This window comes from Lissotriton vulgaris, chromosome 9 (assembly GCF_964263255.1).
Source record: "Lissotriton vulgaris chromosome 9, aLisVul1.2, whole genome shotgun sequence".
Classification (NCBI taxonomy): Eukaryota; Metazoa; Chordata; class Amphibia; order Caudata; family Salamandridae; genus Lissotriton; species Lissotriton vulgaris.
Genome location: NC_141697.1, coordinates 1,236,538,756 through 1,236,563,477, shown reverse-complemented (window position 1 = coordinate 1,236,563,477; position 24,722 = coordinate 1,236,538,756). Strand labels below are relative to the sequence as shown.

The 24,722-nt window shown below is 50.7% G+C and overlaps 1 protein-coding gene across 1 annotated transcript in view; it reads left to right on the top strand.

The window, feature by feature from the left end:
- Positions 1-24,722, top strand: part of PLXNB1 (plexin B1) — a 328,917-nt gene that overhangs the window by 237,699 nt on the left and 66,496 nt on the right. Inside the window, exons 11-18 of the mRNA XM_086939394.1 lie at positions 692-1,609; positions 2,325-2,453; positions 3,336-3,458; positions 4,601-4,694; positions 6,342-6,508; positions 13,044-13,195; positions 14,135-14,240; positions 16,289-16,425. Of these exons, the coding sequence (XP_086795520.1) occupies positions 692-1,609; positions 2,325-2,453; positions 3,336-3,458; positions 4,601-4,694; positions 6,342-6,508; positions 13,044-13,195; positions 14,135-14,240; positions 16,289-16,425 (1,826 nt within the window). The remainder of the gene's footprint in view (positions 1-691; positions 1,610-2,324; positions 2,454-3,335; positions 3,459-4,600; positions 4,695-6,341; positions 6,509-13,043; positions 13,196-14,134; positions 14,241-16,288; positions 16,426-24,722) is intronic.

Sequence of the window (24,722 nt, the reverse complement as noted above, 5' to 3'; positions counted from 1 at the left end):
CTTCTCCCTTTCATGCCATCTTTACTCTTATAACGCCCCTTAAGTGTGGTTCTTTGGAAAGTTTTGGTCCGTCGAAGGTGCAGACTGTGCTGACCAGCGTCAGGATACCAGGCGAGCTGTTTGAGGGACGGTATACCTTTCCGCTCTAAAACACACAAATCGAAGCAGACCTGCTCCGGTGTGTTTTCACTGCACCTGATTTGGTGGCAGTGGGGACACTAGGACTGGCCTCTCGGGATCTCTTTACGCAGCCACAACCACTTCACTAGCACCTACGTTTACCAAGCTTTACCAAGTATGTGTTTACGTTCTTAGCTGCTCAACAAACAGTTCTCTTCGTTACCCACATTTCCAGGTCATGATGTTGCCACAGGTAAGTGACAGTGAAGTATGGAGTGAACATGGAGTACTTATGTTACCATTAACTAACCTCTCCCTGATGGTAAGCACACACTACTTCCTATTCCATTCTGTATTGCCTCACTCCCTCTCTTTTTTCCTTTTATCTCACTCTTGTTTCTCTTTCAGTCTTCCCTTCATGCTCACACATTCTACTCCCCTTCACTGTCGCATTCTCCATTGTAGCTTTTACCTGTTGCTTGATGCAAGGTGCTTCTCCTGTTGCCCCACCCGGTCTTCTCTTTAAAGCCACCACGGGCCGCATTAACGCCTTCTGTCCTTCTCCTTCTAGGTCCAGGTGCCAGTCTCAAGCACCTCTCTTCCTCCGGTGGTCTCTTCTGGCACGCTCCCTACCACACTGCTCTCCACCACTGAACCTCCCGTGACCCCAGGCTCTTCTACCGTCCCAGTGGTTGTGCCTACTACATCTCCAAGCACAACTTCTATCACCACCGCTACTACAGTTGCAACCACAGCCAGCACCACCGTGCCTACTCCGACCACGGCTCCCAGGATCACTGTTGTGACAACAGAGCCTCCGTTGGAAACACCAAGTCAGGCACCGATGGCCACGACAATTCAACCTCTTCAAACCTTCCCTAGTGCAACTCAAATGGTGACCACACTTCCTCCTACAGAAGGACCCACAACACCTGATGAAGAGCCTACAACACAGGTTGTGGTGATTGTAACAAATGATTCTATAACCACAGATGAGGCGATGCCCCTCACAGCAGAGCCAACAACTGTGGACGTGTTCGTATCCACCGTACCACCCACCACACCTGTTCCGAGCACTGTGCAGCCTCTTGTTCCTGCCTTTACCACTCCCACAGAGGAGGACGTTGACACTGGGCCTCCCGTCACGTTTCTACCAAACCAAGAGGAAACCACGTCTGCTGTGCCAACACTTCCATCCACGAATCAGACTCCCAGCGCTCCTTCCATATCTGAACTTCCAGAAGACCTTGATGTTCAACTGACTGCTACGGAGGTGCCCCCAACCATAATCGACTGGGTGGTCCAAGGAGACCCGGACACAAAAGAAGACTGGACTGACTCTCTGTCAATCGAGAACGACACGTTTCCCTTCTCGACTTCTACAATCCTCTCGGGCGATGGCGAACTAGATGGAGTTTCGTCTACTTTTCCCAGAATCCTGTCTTCTATATATGATTATCAGGATGATTCTGCCGGTTTCATTGAGCTGGTAAGTTGGCAGCAAATGCATGTCTAATGGCAGGTGACATTTTCATGGCCTTCGCAGAGTCCAGCACCTGTAGTAAAACAAGAAGTTGTAAGTGATGTATTAGACAGCCAGAGTCCAGGAAGCTGGCGGTGTTCATTCTGTGAGTGCTCTGAGAGCCTGGACGGTCTTGCTTTACCAAGGAGAAGGTGGGAGCATCTTGGGATACGCTTGTAGTGCTTGAACCATGGTTGTTTAAAGCAGGCCTACACAATGCTGAATATCACATACTGGAATCCACTGTGTACCTTGTCCCGGAGGCCGGATACTCACACAGATGGAGGTCCATCTGGTGAATTGCTTTCATTACAGATGTTTTAAAGTTCTTTTTGTAAATAAATTTAAAGTTCCACTTTTAGAGAGTGAGCGACGAGTTTGTTGTTCCAATGAAAGAAACTGTCAGGAGAGGTTGTTTTTAGGATAAGTACTTTAGAAATTTAAATTCTGCACCAGTACTAGATACAGAAAACATTGCTGTTACTAAAAGGCTCACAAGGTAAGATTGCTCAGCGGGTTAATGTGCCTGAAGCAAAGAGCTGAGTGCATCCTGTAGGTCATGGGTTCCCGTCCTGATGCTACACTCGTGTTAGGTGCAGTTTATCAATGGTAAATATAAGCGTAAGTGTTGTCTTCTTGACAGCAGTGATGCGATGTTTCATTTTGTTTTGATGTTTTGCAGAATGAAGAAGAGTTTGTGTGGGGTCCCAGTGCCTGTCCTTGTGTGCAAAGCATCCAGGGCTCCTCTCTGCTGCCCGTCAATGTTGAGCGGAAGATCACTCTGGTGGGGAAAAACTTCCATCTCTTCCAGGTATTCATCTGCTATTTCACGCCTTGTTTCTTGTTATTTAATGGGGGAGTTCAAAGTGCTGTCGCCCTCTTTTCTCCATTCTCTGAGTGCTCTGAGGGGTTACTTGGGCACATGTAGGAGCTCTAGCCGCAAAGCTTGGTCATGAAGCCTTTGAGTAGTTTGATTGGGTTAGTTAGAGGTAGCGTGTATGTTGTGAATGCTTTTGATGTAGCTGTTTCCTTACATTTATGAGTAACTGGAGTAGATTTCTGTAGTTAATCTAAGCCCTTGGTCGTTTTTGCCGCCTGTGCAGGTAGTTACCATGCAAAGATGGATGGTCACTAGGATCTGACTGGGAGAAGGGTGATAGCAGTTAGTGGGTATTAGTCGAGAGATTCTGCACTTAGGTGAATGTTAGCACGTGGTTGGCCGAGCAGAAACAAGGTGCTTTGAGGACCCTCCTGTCCTTAAGAAGGCTCTCCGGGGGTTGTATGAGAGGCTTTTAGGGGGCATCCCTGTACTTGAAGAATTTTGCTGTCAAATCTTTGAAGCCTGGATAGTCAAGTGGGCAGTTGGTTCAAGTTGGCGGAGTCTGGCAGGTATTCGTTTGATCGGTGGTGGGAGTGTGTGGCGCCTGCACATCAAGACTGGGATATCTGGGACATTTGAAGTGACGCTTTTTTATTATGCTCATGTATAACCCATTGCGAATTCTCGGAAGCGGAAACACAAAAGTGAGAAGAGCCGAAGAAGGGTTGCAAGCGCAGGAGAAAAAGGGTTCTTTGTTGTTTGTTTTTACTTGTGGGAGAGTTCATTGTCAAAGAGGACGCGTTTCTCTTTAGTGTCATGTGTGACACTTGTTCGCTTTTGCTGATGCTATTAATTCTCATGTTCGCTCTTCAGGATGAGCAGTGGGACTACGAGTGCGTGCTGATCTTGGAGGGCCGGGCCGTTTTCATGGATGCTTTCGTAGATGTGGATATGACCGACCGGTCCAGATATTACATCACCTGTCAGCTGCACCAGGTAACAACAGCTCAGGGCATGTGCTGATCTCTTTCATACTGACTGGGGCATGTTTAATGGGTGGGATTGTTCATTCAGTCCCTAGCGTCTCTTCATAAATGAGATCTTTCACGAGCAGTTCGTAATGCCCAGCTCCTGTGTTTTCTACAGTGAATCCTCTTTCATCAGAAGGAGTCAAAGCGCTTTACTAAAGAGTGAAATTCTCCAGAAGGGCCTCAGTCCATGGAGGGCTGGGAGAGGGTCATCCATGTGTCAGTATCAGCCAGACAATGGATGTCTCTAAATCTTCCTTTGCCATGCTCATCTTGCCTCCTCATTGCAGGAGAAATTCCCCTCCACCCCTCCTAATATCCTGCTCATGTTTATTCAATGCCTCTTTTCTATCCTTTGCCTCCTCTTGTCTCGTACTTGTTGCATTAGATGCACCTTTTTTCCAACACGTGAATGTCTTAGTTTCTGTAGTATTGCCTCATTTCCTCACCATCTCCAATTGTGTTGTTTCTTATAATCGATGCATTTCTTTCCAACTCCTCCTAATGTCTCTTCGTTGTTCCCCTAAGTGCCTCATTTCGCATTGCATTCATTTTTCTTCCTGTAGTCTCTCATTTTCTCTCTTCTCTGCCAAACATCCTTTTTCAGGAAATACATCTCTTCCCACCATCTTCTCACCTTCTGTTCATGATTTAGATGCCTCTTTCTCCTTCACCTATAACATTACAGTTTTATTGCAGTAGAGGCCCCATTTCCCTCCCCCTCCCAATGGCCAGTTCTTGTGATAAGTTCTCTTTTCTCATCATCTCCTTGCATTGTGTTCTTGTTGTAGCAGATCCATCTCTTCTGGACACCTACTAATGTCCTGTTCTTTCTTTAGATGCTTCCTTTTATCACCTCTCTACTAATGCTTGTTCTTCCTGTAGTTGATTGATCTCCCTACAAATGTCATGGTCTTGTTGTGGTAGCTATGTCTCTTTCCATCAGCTACTACTGTCCTGTTCTTGTTCTAGTAGACGCATCTTTGCCAACCCCCTCCTACCGATTGTTCAAGCTCTTATTGGTGCATCTTGTTTCGTCGCCTCTGTACTGATGCCCTATTCTTGTTGCTTTTTCCCCCATCACCCCCTAACGTTCCGTTCTTGTTGCAGTACAGCTACTCGGCGCCCCAACCAGAGTTTAATGCTGTGGTGTATGTTCAGCGGCAGCAGGAGCTCAGAGTGGACAGCACAGAGGATCTACATGGTATGTAACCTGCTCATGGGACAGTAACTCCGTAGAGAGATGTGGTGGCCGGGCCTGCGATAAAAGAGATTGGCTGGCTTTAGATCAGCGTACGACTGGGCATGAAAAAAGTGTTGGAGCAGGGCTTGGATAGAGCGGTGTACGGGGGGGGGGTAAATGCTGACTCATGGCAGAGGCATGGGTATAAGACCCATGCAAGGCGGTGGAGATATGGCCACCCCCCAGAGTATTGAGTAGGGGAGTTATTGGGGGTAGGTCACTGAAGGGCAGCCAGAATGTACTGCTTGGTATAACATGCATAGCAAAGACCACACCAGGAGAAGTGTGGCTCACTGGTTAGAGGAGGCAGACCCGGAAGCAGAGGTCAGCCTGGGACCAGGGTTCAATTCCCGGCTCGGCGGGGTCTTGAGTCCTAAAATGTCCATGGACTCGACAATTCTCGCTCCGGTGCCTACTCGACTCACGGGTTCACACTCTGCGACTCTGGGCAATAGCTTGCTTAATCTCCACAATGGCCCCTCGCGGCGGGATGCCTGGCTTTCACCTTGCGAATACCCTGCTGGGGTTATCTCACAGGGGAATACCAGGACGGGTTCCCTAAGCAAGCGCTTAGAAACCAGTGGTGATTTGCGCTATATAAATTCCTGTACATTTACATTTTACATTTACATTTACACAACTGTAAAATGCTGTGCGAGGCGGCTCTGCTCAGAAGCGCCCTGTGGTGAGCGGTGGTGGTTTGACCTGACTCAGTAGGTGAAACATAGGACGCTTCCCACAGCAGGGATTTCATTAAACCCATCAGGTCCAACCTTCCTCAGTTAGTGTAAAGTGAACCTTTAGTGAGTCAAGTACATAACACCCTCGTTTCCTACCATTTGAGAAAGACCACTACCCCAACATGTACATATTTGAATCAAACCATGATTTAGTGAACACATTTTTTCTGCATTTCTTTACACAACTCCTTTAGGCTTAAAACATGCAATAGCTTTTACTTTTATTTTGAAATAACTAAATAAAGGAAAAGCAACTTCCACCAAAGAAATAATATAAAATCTTATAGTGACAGCTTCATGCTATCCTTCTGTACATTTACAGAATGTTCCAAAATAGTCCAAGGAGGGTGGAAGGTGAAGGGTTAGCATTGAATGTTTCCTGGGAGGGTTAAATATGAGGACATGGTGTGTAGCAGACTTCAAAATCTAGATAATGGACTTAAATCTCAGCTTCTACATTCAATCAAATTGTGTGAACTTGGAAACATGACTTTGATCATGTGTGTTCCCCTATCAGCCTTAATAGTGCATAGAAGAATATCACTTCCCAATCACAGTATGAGAAAAGTATTCATTCACACCGAGGCAAGGAGAACCTTCCCCGGTCCATCCAGTCCTGCACAAACACAGATTCAACAATACAGAGAAGTAAGTGTGCTGCATGAGCTAGTCAGGCTGCCATAGGACAACTTAGGAGCAACATTGTCAACAACGTTTTCTTCTCCCTATTTACGAGGATGTCTGTTGTGTCCCTCAGAGTGACTTTTATTGCTTCCACATTCTCAAATCTGTGAACAAGGTATTAAAATCTGAAAAGCTGTCTGGTGTTGTCTTCTTTTGTAATATTTACTCGAACCCTCTCTTGCAGTCACTCTCTACAATTGCTCGGTGGGACACCCGGACTGCAGCCGTTGCCAGACCGCCGACTCCCAGTACCGCTGCGTGTGGTGCGGCGGCGAGCAGCCCAGCTGTGTTTTTGTGGAATCCTGCGGCGAAGAGGTTGAAGACACTTGCCCTGCACCTCTCATCCACTCTGTGAGTACCACACTCCTTCCATGATGCGGCTGCAGCAGGGCAGGGCTCTGGGGGTGGAAAGACACACACACACTTCCTGTAACATGGGTAGAATTGCCTATGAAGGATCATCTCTTTAGCCCATTCCCAGCTTAAGATATTGTATGTTTTAATAACAAAATTCCAACCATCTTAATCTCAAAAAGAGTGAAGTTCTGTTAGCCTCTCAATATTAAAAAAAATACTATGAAGACTGTGACACTTTGTGACGCTGTGTGGGTGCCTTACCTCATCATAATGGTGGGATACAGCATTACAAGAAGAGGCAAGTCTTCACACCAAACCATTCCAAAACCTAATTTATGGGACATCTGAAAATAAATAAAGACAAAAACTTTCTGTAATTTTTAATATTGTCAGTGAGTTCCAAGGAGGGCACTCTGAAAGGGCTTTGGTGCTTGATGTGTGTCCATCTACTGTTGTATATGGAAAGTTATAACTTTTTTGGTCTAAACTTTCAATACAAATTCCCTTTGTATTTACTTTGTGCGCCACCAAAAGTCACAGGAAACAGAAAGAAGACAACAATCCAATTTCTAAGAAAAGGTAGGATTTGCAGGTCAGGGTGCGCCACAGATGGAACCAGAGAACTGAGCAGTAGATTCAGATCTTATTCTGACTCTCCCATCAGGCCTTCGCCGGTTGGATCTGGGATGGATGACAATGACTGCATTCACGCTTTCAACTCAGCGCTCCTGCCAGATTGTATATATGGAACATATCCTCTTTTCCCCAAAGAACACTTGTGTTCTTAAGTCTCATTCATGCAGAAAGCTTGGCCATGAACTCCATCTTCGACTGCGCCAGCTCGCTCTTCCTCTTTTGTATGAAAACAGCAGACCACCCACCTCTAACTTGGTGGTGCTCAGAAGAGCTTGCTACCCTGTTTATGGAGAGAGACTCTTCATTCAACGCCAAATCCCTTCTTAATTCGTATGTTCGTGCGGGTCACTTTTCTGCCATTCATCAAGCCTGAGTTGCAAGGGACCCCCAAAAGTCAAACTTTAAACAAAAGTTTCCACAGTCCTAAAGCTTACGTTCAGTTAGAGGATTTTAATTTGCCATTCAAAGGGAGAGGTGTGGCGCAGCGGCCAGGGTGCCTAACTCCAGACCACGGGGTACACGGTTCGATCCCCGGCACCGGTTGAAGGTTAGCCCAGCACCATGTGACTCTGGCCAATAGCTCGCTTAATCTTCCCGAAGGCCCCCAGCGCCGGGACACCTCTCCGGAGGTAGCTGTGCGCTTTACAAATGCTGATATTTCATTATTTCATGCTGCATTGTTAAAGCAATCCTCTGTAAGTTCAACCATCAAATGTTTTCAAGTCCTGTGCTCCTCATCAAGAGAATATGGGTGGGAATAGCGCAAGTGCCACGGGGCGATGCCAGGTGATCGGACAGTAGTGAAGGAATCATTTGAATAAAGCTTTCTTCAGTTGTCTTTTTTCAGATATCTTCAATTCAAGTGGAAATGTATTGTTATTCTCAGGGGAAAGGCAAATACAAAATGATTTTTCAGATTATGTGGGCACAATGTAGGCACTTTGAATATTTTTACCAACAGTTCATCACTGTTTTACTTATTGTCCGCTGAGTTCACTCTCGCATCCAGGATTTAGGGTTTGCCCAACACACATCCTGCACAATTACCCAAAATACGTCACTGCGATCTTCTGCTAAATCGAGCTCTCATCTGTTTGCCAGACGTAGGGCACTGTTGGTGAGAGCAGTGGTCCCTTCCTGCTGAGCAACAGACAATGCCTTGTAGAAGCTTCGTGTGCATAACCTAATATACTGCAGCAGCAGGTAGAGGTCATGACAGTTAGGTCATCATTCGACCAGAGGTGATGTCTCACCAGGATTAAGATCTTTGCTTTGGCTATTGTAGTTTTGCATGGACTTTAACATGCCCGAACTCACCCATTGAGTGATTTTTATAATCTGGCCCCTTGATATCTACAAGTTGAAGCTCACGGGCGAGCAGGCTCATGTTGGCTCGCAGGTTCACGTTGGCTCGCAGGTTCACGTTGGCTCGCAGGTTCACGTTGGCTCGCAGGTTCACGTTGGCTCGCAGGTTCACGTTGGCTCGCACGTTCACGTTGGCTCGCAGGGTTCCACAAACCTCCGCAAAGTTCAAGGATAATGTTTCCGGCGTAGATTGGGAAGCCCCTCTGTGGAATATCCTTACTAGAATGTTACACCTTACTAGGAACCTGTATCATGTCCAAACATATCCAATAACATCTGTATTTTAGCATTCTCTGGGAACTTCTGGATGCCCTTAATTCACTTTAAACAATAGCACAATTGACCATGGTGCGTGGCCACATAGCACCCTCTGAAGTTACATTTTTACCATTTCTTTTTGTATTTTCAAATTGCCTTGTTAATGTTAAAAAATAGATTTTCTTTTCAAAAGATTTACATTCCTTTCACAAGTTATTGGTGATATCACCACTCTTGTGCACTTTGTCACTGGTAAGCTTCTCATTGGAGTGACGTCATGCAGTGGAATTTACACAAAAACGCTACTGAGAAAAGTGCAAAGAGGGCCGCAGAGCAACAAAGTGAAGATTGAAGTCTAAATCTCAAACTTGAATAAAAGGGAAGTATAACCCTCTTTGTGGACTCAAAGCCGTGACATGTTGTGAATCCTGATATTGTAGAAGAAGAATCGTATACAATCCAAACCACGCCAGACGATATCCACACGAGGTACAGCTCCTTTTACGGGTCCCCACCTCGCCTCCCTGGTCACCTGCCTCTTTAACACAGCCGAACCCAATTCATCTCTTGCTTTGTGATGGCTTCTTCGTCTCCCCGGGGTTACAGATCTTCCATCTTGCAAACTCTCCTGGCTTCCAGTGGACCGGGAAATCTCACTGAAGAACTTCTTCATCGCATGATGACCTGTTCATAGAACGAGACCTCAGCATGAGTAGGATTACTGCCAGCCGTGAGCCCCGACTGGATTGAGCCCCTCAGTCCTTCACTTTATGCTTGAGACGACTCATTGTCAGGGGTGGCCATAAAGCAATAGAACCTGCAAGGAAAAGGGCTGTATTATATGGTGTGGTTATGTGACCTCACCGTGTAGTACACCACCAACCCCTTTTGGACCATTTAGGCTTTCTTTGTTAAGCTTTAGCTCAACCCTGGGTAGCTCTGGCTCTGAGCAGTCAGGCCTACACCAGAGACCAAGTGTAAAGCACTTACACTGCTCCAAAACAATTCAAGAAGACGAGAACATGTGTCTCAAGAAATCGACACCAATTTATAATAATAGAGTATATTTTTGAGAATTTATGGACGAAAAAATGAAAATAATCCATTGGAGGGTTCTGTGTATATATAGATTTTACAAAAAAAATGCAATTCAGGAATTTTCACTTAACTGCAAACAACAGCGGCAAATTTGCAAAATTTGACACAAACTTCATCAAGGAAACATTTACTGATCGGTATGCAGTTACGTAGTTACTTTGGGTGACCGACTCCAGTAGGAACTAGTCAGAGCGACGAACGAGATGCAACACAACAGTTACCTACTTAAGGAGCGCAGCCTTCGGTCCAGTTCCAGTGTAAGTGGCTCCGTTGACTTCAATGGCGTGGTCCTGATGCAAGGGATGCAGGATGCTGAAGATGCTCAAGGACGCTGTGGATGCTGAGCTGGTGTCGGGGGAATCATGGGAGTGGTCCTGATGCAAGAGATACAGGAGGCTGATGATGCTCAAGGATGCTGAAGATGCTCAAGGATGCTGGAGATGCTCAAGGATGCTGATGATGCTCAAGGATGCTGAAGATGCTCAAGGATGCTGGAGATGCTCAAGGATGCTGATGATGCTCAAGGATGCTGGAGATGCTCAAGGACGCTGTGGATGCTGAGCTGGTGTTAGGGGGGGGAATCATGGGAGTGGTCCTGATGCAAGAGATACAGGAGGCTGATGATGCTCAAGGATGCTCAAGGATGCTGGAGATGCTCAAGGATGCTGATGATGCTCAAGGATGCTGAAGATGCTCTGCAGTTGAGGGGGTCTTCCTGGGTCTACTCCTTGGTGACCGTCCTGCTGAGGTGATTCTGGCCACAGAGGTCAGCGTCCTTCAAAGGCCTCCACGGGTCAGCCAATGACCAGACCCCACTGAGTTAACCGTCGCCTGGTGCAGCAGATTCAGTGGTTTTCTTCTTTTGGCGATCGCTTTCTTTGTGGGTGACCAATCCATATTCCGATGACTCTCCCGGGTCCAGCAGACTCGAGTGCAACTGTTGAGCATCAGGCCGTGGTCTCTTGGGCTGTACGGCGGTGAGGAGCGGCGATCCAGTGATCTGGGCTAACAAATCACCCCAGCAGGCTCCTTCAGCTTTTGTGGTCATGTGCAGCAAACAGGAAGTCAGCCAACTGGGGACTCTGCTTCAAGCTGGTTTCGGGGGTGACTTCCCCCTGAGTTGGACACAGCAGACACAGTCCTTCGCTAGCCCAAGGAGCAGCAGGTGCAGTCCGACTTTAGTGCGGCCTCTTATTTGCGGGTGTCAGAGTCCGCAGGGCAGTCATTCATAGGTCCTCTTGTTCAGACTAGCGGGATCTGAGTTCAGGATGCCAGGAATGCCCTTTTATTGCCTAGAAAATGCCCTCAGGGGAGGTCACGGTCACTAGCCAATAGGCTACTAAGTCCCCTCCCACATGATAACAATCAGGTTCAAAGTGTGGCATCCAGCTATCCCAGAAGGCCCCATTCTGCCCACTCTCAAGATAGCAGATCTCCTCTCTCATCCTCAAGAGCTCAGTAGCCCATCCTAGAGGTGTGGCTATCTGTGGGCTACTTGCCCACGGGAAAACCAGTTTGGTCAATGTTTTCTACTCTCTGTCCGCGACATCAACCTGTCTAACCAATCAAAAGGGCAGCCCCTCTCAGATGTGGTTACCATTTGCCTTTCAAAGTGGGCTCCCCCTTTGAAGTTCGCCTGTTGGGCTAACACCCTGTGTGGCTTCCTTTCTGGACGAGGTAACACCTCCAATGACAAGCCTCTATTGTTATCTGGGAGCCTTTTGCGCCTCTCCTGAGGTGGGCAGAAGGCTGCCTCGTGACCAGCCTCAGCAAAAGGCCACTTGAAAACTTGGGAAACAGAGTAGCAACTTTCTAAAAGTTGCATGTGGCAACAAGTTACATTAATTTCGATTTGTGCATTGAATCAGGCTTAATGTAATGAATTGTTTGATACCTTGAGGTATCAACGTCGGTGTCCCAATCAGACGTTAGCACAGCTGAGTTGTCAGCCTGTAACCGTGCACTCATCAGTGGGGCTACCAATCTCTCTCGCAGTAAAAACAACAGTTGCGGATTCTTGCTGCTAGAACATGTTAAGCACATGTGGTTTACTTTTATGCTGCACCTTCCCTAGGACCCGGTAGGCCTGCTGTAGGGGCGACTTATACACAACGGTGTTTGGGCTTTGACATTGCTTAAAATGGCAAAGGTGAGTAGTTATAAACTACCCTTCCAGTCTGCAGTGGCAAACGGAGAGCCGTGTTTGACCTTGTCCCACTCAGGGTGGCACACGTGCTGCAGTCCCTGGGGGACACCCTAACTTACAGTCCCTGGGTCCTCCTGGTACCATCTACTAGGGACTTAAAAGTAAGTTAGTCTATGACAATTGAGTAAAAGTCAATCAAACAAGCATGTTTATGGGTGAGGGCACTAGCTGGTTAGTAGGCCCCAGGGCAGCTGCAGAGTTGAAAAACCAGCAGTAATAGTCCTAAACTTTGAGAGTGGCCATACAAAAAGAAGCATTTCCTTACAGAACCCTTTACCTGTCTACACTTAAATGGCTACCTCATATTCGGGAGAGAGATTGAAATGTTGACTTTCCCCTCTTCCAACATTGGTTACTACACAGTTCACCTCACACCTGCGCTCTTGCTTCCATCTTTAAGGCATATACGGCAATCTTGTAAACATGAGCCACCATCTTCTCCCCACAGGCATTGATTTATTTAATGGTTCATTAAAGTACATCTGTAAGAGAACATTGTGTGATGCCTTTACAATCTAAACAATTCAAGAAGATTCTGTGACTCTAGCACACATCAATGGCGTATGGTCACAGACACAGTCAGAGCACTTCTGTGGCCTACACATAATATCCAGCTCTTCACCTGTAGGGCACGCGACACTCATGCACCTTCCCAACTTATGTGTCAATTCTAGCCTGCAGTCCTTTGGATAGACTGAAGTGGTCCAACGCCACCTTAGTGCCAGCAGGACACAACTTAAATGATAAAATAAGCTTTTTAAATGTTTGCACCTTACCCCTCTCTTTCTTGCACCACTGTATAGATCTTCAATAGCTTTTGGGTACTTAAATGTCTCTTGTATCTCCCCTCGTCGTAGCGGGCTGTGGAGCTTCTCATTAGGTCCCTGGTGCAGCCCTTGCCCTACATTGGTTTCTCGTTTCTGCACGACGAGGCGGGAGCTCACTCAAGGTGCCTTTGTCTTGCAGATTGACCCACTTTCCGGACCAATCGAGGGGGGAACAAGAATCACCATCACTGGCTCCAACCTTGGCCAGAAGCATGAGGACATAGTGAACACAGTGACCGTGGCTGGAATACCATGTACCGTGGACCCGCTTCAGTACGAGATCTCGAGCAGGTAATGTTTGAAGCAGGCGTGATGCAGCTTCGTCTCAGGGTGGACAACGCTGCTCTCCCCTCCAGTGGCAAAGGTCCTGTCTTCTACTTGCTGTATTAGCATTTCAGGCACTTCTGTTTTGGCATTATGTATTGCACTGTATTAATAATCGTAATAATTATTTAATATTATTAGTGAACATCCATACTAACAAAAGAGTGGTTTCCTTGCATTAGACACATTGATTGTCCAACAAAATGGTGCTTACTTTATCAAACTTGGAAGGATGTGAAGCAAAGTTAACCCTACAGAATTCAAACCTATAACCGGTAGATAGTTCAGACTGAAACCCATGGAACTATCTCGAAGGCTAACTGGCTCAGTCCGTGCTGGGGGTCACTGCCCCTTGGGCTGTTGGCTTTGAAGGAGGACAGAACAAAGGTCCGATGTGCATCCAAGGGTCCAACAACTGCTTATGATTTTTGTTGGGAAGGAGGTGGGAGGAGACTTGACAAGGGGGACAACTGGGGCCAGATGTTCAGAGTTTGCTGAGCAGGACATGCTTCATCATATTTACTTGTGAACGCAAAGAGTGAATGGATTCTTTCAAAGGTGTGTCACTGTGCTGACTACTCCATCGACTGGTTTCACCAAACATCGCAGTGCTGTTTATAAGGAGCACTACAACACACCGCTGTGGCAATAAGCGTTCCATAAAGAAGTACATTATTTCAGGAGGCGGTGTTTTATTCGCACATAATTAATGTTTAAATACTTCATCTCCTACCATCACTACGTATGAGCCTATGTTAGGTTAAAGTTCACACAGCTCTTGCTTTAGAGATAGGACGGCAATGTTCCTCATATGTTTATCCCATGGTCTACACTTTGGTTTAGTCCTCATGGGCCCCTCCGAAGCCGTGCAGGTATTGACACCTTTCTCCAATTTGTCGTCTGCAGCATTGTGTGCATCACAGGTCAAAGCTCGCCCGAGCGGTCAGGACATGTCGCTGTGGAGGTTCCTGGAGGCGGTCATGGAGTTTCTGCCCAGATTTTCACATATCAGGTAAGATGGGTCTGAACCCTCTGCCAGTTCTTTCTGCCCTGAGTTCCCTGAGGGACCTTTCTGCCCTGAGTAACCCTCGCTCAAGCATGCAACCTTGGATCCTTGAGCCACTGTGAGTCTGTGACTGGGAACAGGAGGGGCTGCTACACGTCTCACTAAATAGTGCATGTCATGCGGCTCTGAGCAGAGAGGGAGACAGCACCTCTTATCTGCTTTGGAAAAGGTTAACTTATCATGTACTCACCATCGCTTGCTTCCAATAGGAGATTGTGCCAAAGCACATTACTGCTGTCAGTGTGACCATCGTTGCGTCACGGCACATGTTGTGCTACCTTCAAGGTTCTCTGCATGCTCACACATTACTCTCTGCTTGTTCAAGGTGCTCACACAAACCCTCTTGTACCACTGGTGAAAGGGACACCTCGTAAAAATGGTTGCCAAGTTTCACCGTGTTGTCTGTGACAGTCAGCCATTTTGTTTTTAGCAACATCGTTACACATTGTGACTTTTATACTCATGTCTGTGATGGAAAATGATAAAATCCAAGTTCCAAAACAGGCAACTGGTTTAGCTTATAAGCCCTGGCTGCCCAAAGGTGTCAGACATGACGCGAGTCCTCATGGTAGCACCAACTGAGGAGTCATTCAGGGTGATACTGACCTGCCGAGGGTGGTGTTTAACAAATGTACAGGGGAGAGACGAGGATGTGGTTGAAGTTGATAGTGTGCTTGCCTGGGGCTGGCAGCCCTCCATCTTTCCCATACTGTCCCCACGAGCTGCTGATGCTTCTAGCGATTCACAGACACACATGGGTGAGATCCTTGTTATGTTACGTTACGTTATTTATACTTATAGAGCGCACGATTACCCTGGAGTGTCCTGGCGCTAAGTACTGATTACCTGGAGAAGCTGAGGGCATACTACTGGGAAAAGAGCCAGGTCTTCAAGCCCGTACGGAAGAAAAAGAGATCTGGGGCATTTCTACGCTGAAAAGGGAGTTCATTCCATGCTCTAGAAGCGCAAAGAATAAAGCTTCTACCTGCCCAATTGGTTTTTTTTAATGAGGCAACTTGCCCTTGTTTGGCCCCAGTTGACCCTAGCATTGTGCCCGGAACATACCATTGAAGTTTACATTGAAGAAACTCAGGTCCCGTTCCATTAACGGCCTTAAAGACAATACACATTGCCTTGAAGCGTGTTCTTAGCTTTACTGGGAGCCAGTGCAGTTTCTTGAGCCCTCCCTTGACAGAGACGAACTTAGGTGTTCCGGTCAGCATTCTAGCCGCTGCGTTCTGGACCAGGTGCAACCTGTTCATATGTTGTTTTTGAACATTAAGGTATAAACTATTGCAGTAGTCCAGACGCAACATTATAAGTGCTGTCACCACTGTCTTAAGGTTGCTCTTAGTCAGGAAATCAGGAATTTTCCTGATTATTCTAACAACCATAAAGCTTGGAACATCAGATTATTGACAAGTGGCCTGGGAAGCAGGAAGACAATTGTCTGTGATATTATTTCCTTAAGTTCAGCTGACTTAAGTGTTTTGTGAAGGTTTTCAACAGGAATGTCCATCCTGTATGTCTGTCTTTTGCTGCCGCCTCGGTTATGTGGTGGGACTCTTGCAAAACCACTCCCTGGAGAGAGGAGGGAGGGTGTACAGATAATACCAGCATTTGTTTGTTCTCCCGCTCCCTCAAATGAATAGTCCCCTATTTCTTTTGCTCGCCACAACACTGATATTTTTCATCGTCACCAGGTTCAGCTTCTGTTACTGATATAAAAGTTGTTTTTTCTGTCTTCCATTCTTACAACTTTTCCCTTGTACCATCCCACATCTACCGAAATCTCCCTAAATTTCCACACTTTGTCCCTTTCCCATCTCATCCTTTCACCGCCCTAGCCTTCCCCACCCTATCCCTTTCGATCCGCAACCCCATTCCGACCCTTTTTTCCCTTTCTACCCCCCTTTAATTTCCCACACACCCCTTTTTCCTCTTATCTTTCAGTCACTCAATGCCTTCCTCACCCTTGCCTTGCTTCCTTGCAGGACCCAGAGTTGAAATCCATATTCCCCCTTCGAGGTCCCAAGTCTGGGGGTACCTGCCTGACCCTGACTGGTTCCAAGCTGCTGACGGGGCGCCCTAGTGAGATCAGCGTGCTGGTTGGAGATATTCCCTGCCAGATGTAAGGTTTGACTTCATTTAAATAGCGTTTGCTGCTGGGTGATACTGTGTCCCTTACCTTACTGACAGTGGTGTGTTGTCATGACTGACCAGCATGTCTGCCATGCAGTGGAATGCGTGTTGGCGATGGTCTTCCAGTGTGAGTTTTCGTTGGGATTGAGGTAGATGCTTACTCCTCTGAGTTCTGAGGTTGTGTTGAGGTACAAGGAGAGGGTTAGCGCTCAGAGTTCCAAGAATGCTTTAGGTTGGAGGTAATAGGTCGCAGCTCAGAATTGTGGGCTTATGTGGAGGTGGGAGGTTACAGCTGAGAGTTCTGGTGTTGTGCGGAGATGGAGGGGGTTACAGCTGAGAGTTCTGGAGTTGTGTGGAGATGGAGGGGGGTTACAGCTGAGAGTTCTGTGGTTGTGTGGAGGTAGCTGGTTACAGCTGAGAGTTCTGGGGTTCTGTGGAGGTGGGGGTTACAGCTGAGAGTTCTGGGGTTGTGTGGAGGTGGGGGGGGGTTAGAGCTGAGAGTTCTGGGGTTGTGTGGAGGTGGAGGGGGTTACAGCTGAGAGTTCTGGGGCTGTGTGGAGGTGGGGGGGTTACAGCTGAGAGTTCTGGGGTTCTGTGGAGGTGGAGGGGGGTTACAGCTGAGAGTTCTGGGGTTGTGTGGAGGTAGCTGGTTACAGCTGAGAGTTCTGGGGTTGTGTGGAGGTGGGGTGTTACATCTGAGAGTTCTGGGGTTGTGTGGAGGAGGGGGGTTACAGCTGAGAGTTCTGGGGTTGTGTGGAGGTGGGGGGGGGGTTACAGGTGAGAGTTCTGGGGTTGTGTGGAGGTAGCTGGTTACAGCTGAGAGTTCTGGGGTTGTGTGGAGGTGGGGGGGGTTCAGCTGAGAGTTCTGGGGTTGTGTGGAGGTGGGGGTTATAGCTGAGAGTTCTGGTGTTGTCTGGAGGTGGGGGGGTTACAGCTGAGAGTTCTGGGGTTGTGTGGAGGTGGGTGGGGGTTACAGCTGAGAGTTCTGGGGTTGTGTGGAGGTGAGGGTTACAGCTGAGAGTTCTGGGGTTGTGTGGAGGTGGGGGTTACAGCTGAGAGTTCTGGGTTTGTGTGGAGGTGGGGGGTTACAGCTGAGAGGTCTGGGGTTGTATGGAGGTGGGGGGTACAGCTGAGAGTTCTGGGGTTGTGTGGAGGTGGGGGTTACAGCTGAGAGTTCTGGGGTTGTGTGGAGGTGGGGGGTTACAGCTGAGAGGTCTGGGGTTGTGCTAAGGTGGAGGTAGCTGGTTACAGCTGAGAGTTTGGGTGTTGAGTGGAGGAGGGGGGTTACAGCTGAGAGTTTTGGGGTTGAGGGAGGTGGAGGGGAGTTACAGCTGAAAGTTCTGGGGTTGAGGGAGGTGGAGGGGAGTTACAGCTGAGAGTTCTGGGATTGTGTGGAGGTGGGGGGTTACAGCTGAGAGTTCTGGGGTTGAGGGGGGGTTACAGCTGAGAGTTCTGTGGTTGTGTTGAGGAGGGGGGTTTACAGCTGAGAGTTCTGGTTTGTGTGGAGGTGGAGGTTACAGCAGAGAGTTCTGAGGTAGAGGTGGGGGGTAACAGCTGAAAGTTCTGGGGTTGTGTGGAGGTGGGGGGGTTACAACTGAGAGTTTTGGTGTGGTGTGGAGGTGGGGGGGTTACAGCTGAGAGTTCTGGGGTTGTGTGGAGGTGGGGGGTTACAGCTGAGAGTTCTGGGGATGTGTGAAGGTGGAGGGGGGTTACAGCAGAGAGTTCTGAGGTAGAGGTGGGGGTAACAGCTGAAAGTTCTGGGGTTGTGTGGAGGTGGGGGGGTTACAACTGAGAGTTTTGGTGTGGTGTGGAGGTGGGGGGGTTACAGCTGAGAGTTCTGGGGTTGTGTGGAGGTGGGGGGTTACAGCTGAGAGTTCTGGGTATGTGTGAAGGTGGAGGGGGGTTACAGCTGAGAGTTCTGGGGTTGTATGGAGGTGGGGGTTGCAGCTGAGAGTTCTGGGGCTGTGTGAGGTGGGGGTTACAGCTGAGAGTTCTGGGGTTGTGTGGAGGTGGGGGGTTACAGCTGAGAGTTCTGGAGTTGTGTGGAGTTGGAGGGGGGTTACAGCTGAGAGTTCTGGGGTTCTGTGGAGGTGGGGGGTTACAGCTGAAAGTTCTGGGGTTCTGTGGAGGTGGGGGTTAAAGCTGAGAGTTCTGGGGTTGTGGTAATGTGGAGGTAGCTGGTTACAACTGAGAGTTCTGGGGTTGTGTGGAGGTAGGGGTTACAGCTGAGAGTTCTGGGGTTCTGTGGAGGTGGGGGTTACAGCTGAGAGTTATGGGGTTGTGTGGAGGTGTGGGTTACAGCTGAGAGGCCTGGGGTTGTGGTAATGTGGATGTAGCTGGTTACAGCTGAGAGTTCTGGGGTTGTGTGTAGGTGGGGGGTTACAGCTGAGAGTTTTGGGGTTGTGTGGAGGTGGGGGGGGGGTACAGCTGAGAGTTCTGGTGTTGTGTGGAGGTGGGGGGGTTACAGCTGAGAGTTCTGGGGTTGTGTGGAGGTGGGGGTTACAGCTGAGAGTTCTGGGGTTGTGGTAATGTGGAGGTAGCTGGTTACAGCTGAGAGTTCTAGGGTTGTGTGGAGGTGGGGGTTATAGCTGGGAGTTCTGGGGTTGTGTGGAGGTGGGGATTACAGCTGAGAGTTCTCGTGTTGTGTGGAGGTGGGGGCTACAGCTGAGAGTTCTGGGGTTGTGTGGAGGTGGGGGTTACAGCTGAGAGTTCTGGGGTTGTGGTAATGTGGAGGTAGCTGGTTACAGCTGAGAGTTCTGGGGTTGTGTTAGACGGACCGGGAGGGTCGGCCGAGTAAAAGGGGAGAGGTCTCCAGGGAGAGCCGTCTCCAGCGATCGTACAGACAAGTAACTTCCCCCCCACAGACGGACACCACACAAGGATACGGTTAAACGATACTTTATCAGCAATTCTTTGAGTACGGTCAAATGGTACAAGGAGGTCTGGACTCAGGGGTCCCCTCGGTTCGGGTCTCTGGTGGGGAAAAGGGGTAGCGGGACAGTCTTGTTACCAAATGGGTAGATGGATAGCTCTCAATCCTCGAGCTCGGCGTTCTAGATGACCGGGCCGCGGCGGAGCCAGCAGGTCCCGAGATGGTTGAAGGTAGCGACGGTCCGCGGCGGAGCCAGCAGGTCCCGATGAAGATGGAGGTACAAACGGTCCGCGGCCACGCCAGCAGGTCCCGACGACGATGAAGAGTTACGGAGGTTACGGCAACGCCAGCAGGCAGGACGATAGTTCACAAGGAGGGACTACGGCAGCGCCAGTAGTCCGTCAAGGATGAGTTCTTCTCTGCGTCTCTCGACTCCAGGATACAACTGCCTTCCTGCTCTGGAGCTGCCTCAGTTATAGGGCTGTGGCCCTTTGATGTCCGGACCCTCGCACTTGGGGATCGGTGGGTCCAGGATGAGGGAGTCCAGACACCCAGCAGGGGGGTGGAGCCAGCGCCCGGGGAGGCTGGGGCGAGCGGTACCTGGTGGGGGAGAGCCATCGACACCTCTTTCTCCCATTGTCCTGCCAAGTAGTCCACTCACCTCCTGGGTGGATGTTGGTGCCGGGATGTCTGAGGCCTGGCCAGGCCCAGGGTTAGGGTCGGTCGGAGGCCACGCGGCCTCGTGGTGCAGTGTCCAAGATGGCGCCCAGGTCGGGCGCGCGGCCCAGTAGTGGATCGGGCCCAAGGGGTCGAGATGTTCAGAGGCAGGGGTCCCGGAGGGGACGGAAAACGTGAAGTGATGGTGGGTAACACTTGAGGGACCGGGCTCGGGCCTGGTCGGGCAGAGGGGGAGCGGGTCCTTCATGTGGCCTGTCCAACATGCGTCCCCCCCAGCTGAAGGCGGGGAGAGTCACCCATCCTCTTGGGGACTCTCCTCGTCGAGGCGGAAAAAGCGTGACAGGCCATCCGCGTTGGCGTGGTCTTGCCCAGGTCGATGTTCCACAGTGAAGTCCATCCCCTGTAGGGAGATGGACCAACGTAGTAGTTTTGGGTTCTCCCCCCGCATCTGCATCAGCCACTGCAGGGGTCGATGATCGGTCTGGACCCGAAAGTGGGTGCCAAAGAGATAGGGCCGGAGCTTTTTGAGGGCCCATACCACGGCGAAGGCCTCCCTCTCGATGGTGCTCCAGCGTTGTTCTCGAGGCAGGAGTCGCCTGCTGATGAAGGCCACTGGCTGATCAAGGCCTTCGGGGTTCAATTGAGACAGGACCGCCCCAATGCCGTGGTCAGAGGCATCCGTCTGGACGACGAATTCCCGGCTGTAGTCGGGGGCCTGAAGCACAGGGGCGGAGCACATGGCGGCCTTCAGTTGTTCGAAGGCTGTTTGACAATCTGGGGTCCAGTTGACCTTCTTTGGTTGATTTTTGGACGTGAGTTCTGTGAGGGGCCCCATTATGCTACCATAGTCCTTCACGAACCGTCGGTAATAGCCCGTGAGTCCCAGAAAGGCGCGTACCTCGGTCTGGGTGATGGGGGGCTGCCAGGACTGGATGGCGGCGATCTTGAGCTGCAGAGGGGCCACCAGGCCGCTTCCCACCTGGTGTCCGAGGTAGGTCACGGACCCCTGACCAATCTGGCATTTGCTGGCCTTGATCGTGAGGCCAGCTCGCTGAAGGGCCTCTAGCACCTCTCGGAGGTGGTCGGACCAGTGGTGGCTGTATACAGCGATGTCGTCTAGGTAGGCGGCACTGAATCCTTCGAGTCCGGCCAAGACCTGATTAACGAGTCGCTGAAACGTTGCTGGGGCATTCTTCATGCCGAAGGGCATGACCTTGAAATGATAATGGCCGTCAGGAGTGGAAAACGCAGATCGTTCTTGGGCCCGGGGTGTGAGGCCGATCTGCCAGTAGCCCGCCGTCAGGTCGAAAATGCTGAGGTAGCGGGCAGCTCCCATGCGGTCGATTAGTTCATCTGCCCGGGGGATGGGATGTGCGTCTGTTCTGGTGACTGCATTCAAGCCCCGGTAGTCGACGCAGAACCGGAGTTCCGGTGTGGTGCCGGGGGTGGCTGCTTTGGGGACCAGTACTACTGGGCTGGCCCAGGGGCTGTCTGAGGGCTCAATGACCCCGAGCGTGAGCATCTTGGTTACTTCTTCCTGGATGCAGGCCCGTACCCGATCTGGTACGCGGTAGGCCCGGTGGCGGATAGGGGGGCTGTCCCCCGTGTCCACGTCGTGCACACACCAGGAGGTGACACCTGGGGTGAGGGAGAACAGGCTGGCGAACTGCAACAGAAGGTCTCGGCATTCTTGGCGTTGTTCCAGGGTGAGGGCCTCCGAGAGTCGGACCCCGTCCACGGAGCCGTCTTTCTCCCGAGTCCGTAGGAGGTCAGGGAGGGGTTCGGAGTCTTCTTCGGCTCCATTGTCTGTGGCCATTAGGAGGCTGAGTTCTGAACGCACGAAATGGGGTTTCAGTCTATTAGCGTGGAGGACCCGGAGGGGGTTCCGTGAGGTTTCCAGGTCGATGAGATAGGTGACAGGGCCCTTGCGCTCGACTACTTTGAAGGGCCCCGTCCACTTGTCTTGCAGGGCGCAGGGTTCGGTGGGGGACATCACCCATACTTGTTGGCCGGGTTCAAATTCGATGGAGGAGGCATTTTGGTCATACCACTTTTTCATGTCCTCTTGACTGGCCTCCAAGTTTGCTTTTGCCAGCTCTCTGAACCGTCGGGTCCGGTTGCGGAGGGTTAGGAGGTATTTGAAGACATCTGGAGGGTTCTTTAGAGGGGGCATTTCCCAGCCTTCCTTGACCAGGCTGAGCGGTCCCCGTACGGGGTGTCCATACAACAGTTCAAACGGGCTGAAGCCGAGGGACTTCTGGGGGACCTCTCGATATGCGAAGAGGAGGCACGGCAGTAGCACATCCCACTGGCGACGGAGGGGCTCTTCCAACCCCCCAATCATCCCTTTGAGCGTGCGGTTGAACCGCTCAACGAGTCCGTTTCCTTGAGGGTGATAGGGGGTCGTGAATCGGTAGGTGACCCCACACTGTTGCCAGAGGGACTTCATATATTTTGAAATAAAGTTCGTGCCTCTGTCGCTGACGACTTCTCGGGGGAAGCCCACACGGGAGAAGATCCCCATCAGGGCCCGGCCGACTACCGGAGCTGTCACAGTTCGCAGGGGAACAGCCTCGGGGTAGCGAGTGGCGTGGTCCACCAGTACCAGGATGAACCGATGTCCTTGTGCTGTACGGGGGTCCAGGGGCCCCACAATGTCTATCCCGACCCTCTCGAACGGGGTGGTAACCACTGGAAATGGTTGCAGGGGGGCTTTTAGTTTGCGGCCGCTCTTTCCACTGGCTTGGCACGTGGGGCAAGATCGGCAATGCTGGAGTACATCATTCCTCATTTTAGGCCAGAAGAAGTGGGTCACTAGGCGGCTGTAAGTTTTATCCTGGCCCAGGTGTCCAGCCAGGGGGACATCGTGGGCCAGATTTAGCAAGAAGTCTCTAAAACGGAGGGGCACCACTAGCACTCGACTGGCCCCCAACTCCGCGATCCTTTGTTCACTGTATAGCAGCTCATTGTCCCAATAGACCCAATGTGTTCGGGAGGTATCCCCTGCGCTCTGGGCGAGGGCTTGTTGGCGGAGTCCCTCGAGGGAGGGACAGGTCTTCTGCTCTTGGCGAAACTGCTCCTGTGTGGGCCCCCCCTCTTGATGCCACTGGTCGAGGCCAGAGAGGTCCGGGGGTTGAGCTGGTTCTGGGGGGACGGCACGGTCGGCGTCTTCGACTGGAGCGACCGGGGGAGGAGGCGCCGGCCATTCAGGTTCCTCGGGTCGGGGATTGGTCCGGGCGGCCATGGACCGGGTGGTGACGCACGCCCAGTCCGGGATGCCTAACATCCCCAGGTGTTCTCTTCGTTCTACGGCTGCCCACGGGGAGCTTTCAAGATCATTCCCCAGGAGGCAGTCTACGGGGGCATCATCTCGGACCGTCACCTTCAACATGCCGGAGACTCCTCCCCATTCGAAAGGGACGCAGGCCATCCGACACAGACTTTCCGAGTTATCGGCTGAACGGACAGGGCAGAGAATATTTGGTAGGAACTGTTCTGGGGTCACCAGGTGACAGCGGACGGCTGTTACACTGGCCCCGGTGTCACGGAGGGCTTCGGCCCGGCGTCCATTGATGCTCTCCCATTGGCTGTACTTCCGGGTGTTAGCGGGTAGGGGGACCCGCGGGACCATGTCTTTCCCCCCTAAGCAGGCTAGAGCCATGGCGGCTGGCTCCCATTCTTGGTGTTCTTGCTCATATTCTTCTTGTTCCTCGGAGATCTGTTCTTCCCCCAGGGCAGCGGCAGCCACCTGGCGGGGTCTCGGGCTCTGGTTCTGTGGGCAATTTGGGTCGTTTGCGTAGTGGCCGACTCGCTGGCATCGGTGACACGTGACATTGGCCCTATATCCCGGTCGTGCCGGGGTGCTGCCCCGGTTGGCCGGGGGAGTGGTGCTGGCAGCGGGGGCGGCCGGAGTGCTGTCTCTCCCTCTTCCTTGGCCCCCCCCTCCTCCTCCTCGGGGACGGTGCTGACCGTGATGGTTTCGGTTCTGTTCATAGGACCCATTTCGGCCCACTCTGGTGATTTCCCACCGGTCAGCTTCGGCCGCGAGTTGCCGTGGATCAGTCAATTTGCTATCGAGGAGGTGCTGCCGGAGCTCGATGAAGCAATTGTTTGACAGATGCTCCCACACCATTAGATTGAAGAGTTGTTCGTAAGTTGTGACATTGCTTCCTTTGATCCAACCCTCGAAGGCTCTGCTGAAATAGTTAACGTACTCCACCCAAGTTGTACCCGGGATGCGGGTGCAGTCTCTGAACCTCTGGCGGTACATCTCGGGTGTGAGCCCATAGCGGGTGAGGAGGGCCGCTTTCATGTGGTCATAGGAGGTCATCAGATGATCCGGGAGCTGTAGCAGGGCATCGCGGCCCTCATTGAGGAATCTCCCCCATAGACCGGCTCCCCAGTCGCTTCGATCGATCCGGTGGGAGGTCATAGCTATTTCGTAGGCCTTGAACCATTGTTGGATGTCGTCCTCTCGGAAGTATTCTCGGACGACATCCTTGGGGATGTGTACCTTCTTATCTGTTGCTCCCGGGGTGCGGGGTTGCTCGGTCGCCCCTGATTCCTTGTTCTGCTTGCGTAAGTCTATCTCAGCTAATTTGCGCTCATGTTCATATGCCAGTCTTTTTTCCTCGAGCTCTCTTTGTCTCTGTTTTTCCTCTCTTTCTTCTCGGAGCCTCAGATGTTCTAAGTTCAGTTTCTGTTCGGCCAACTTGAGTTCACCATCCATTTTGAGC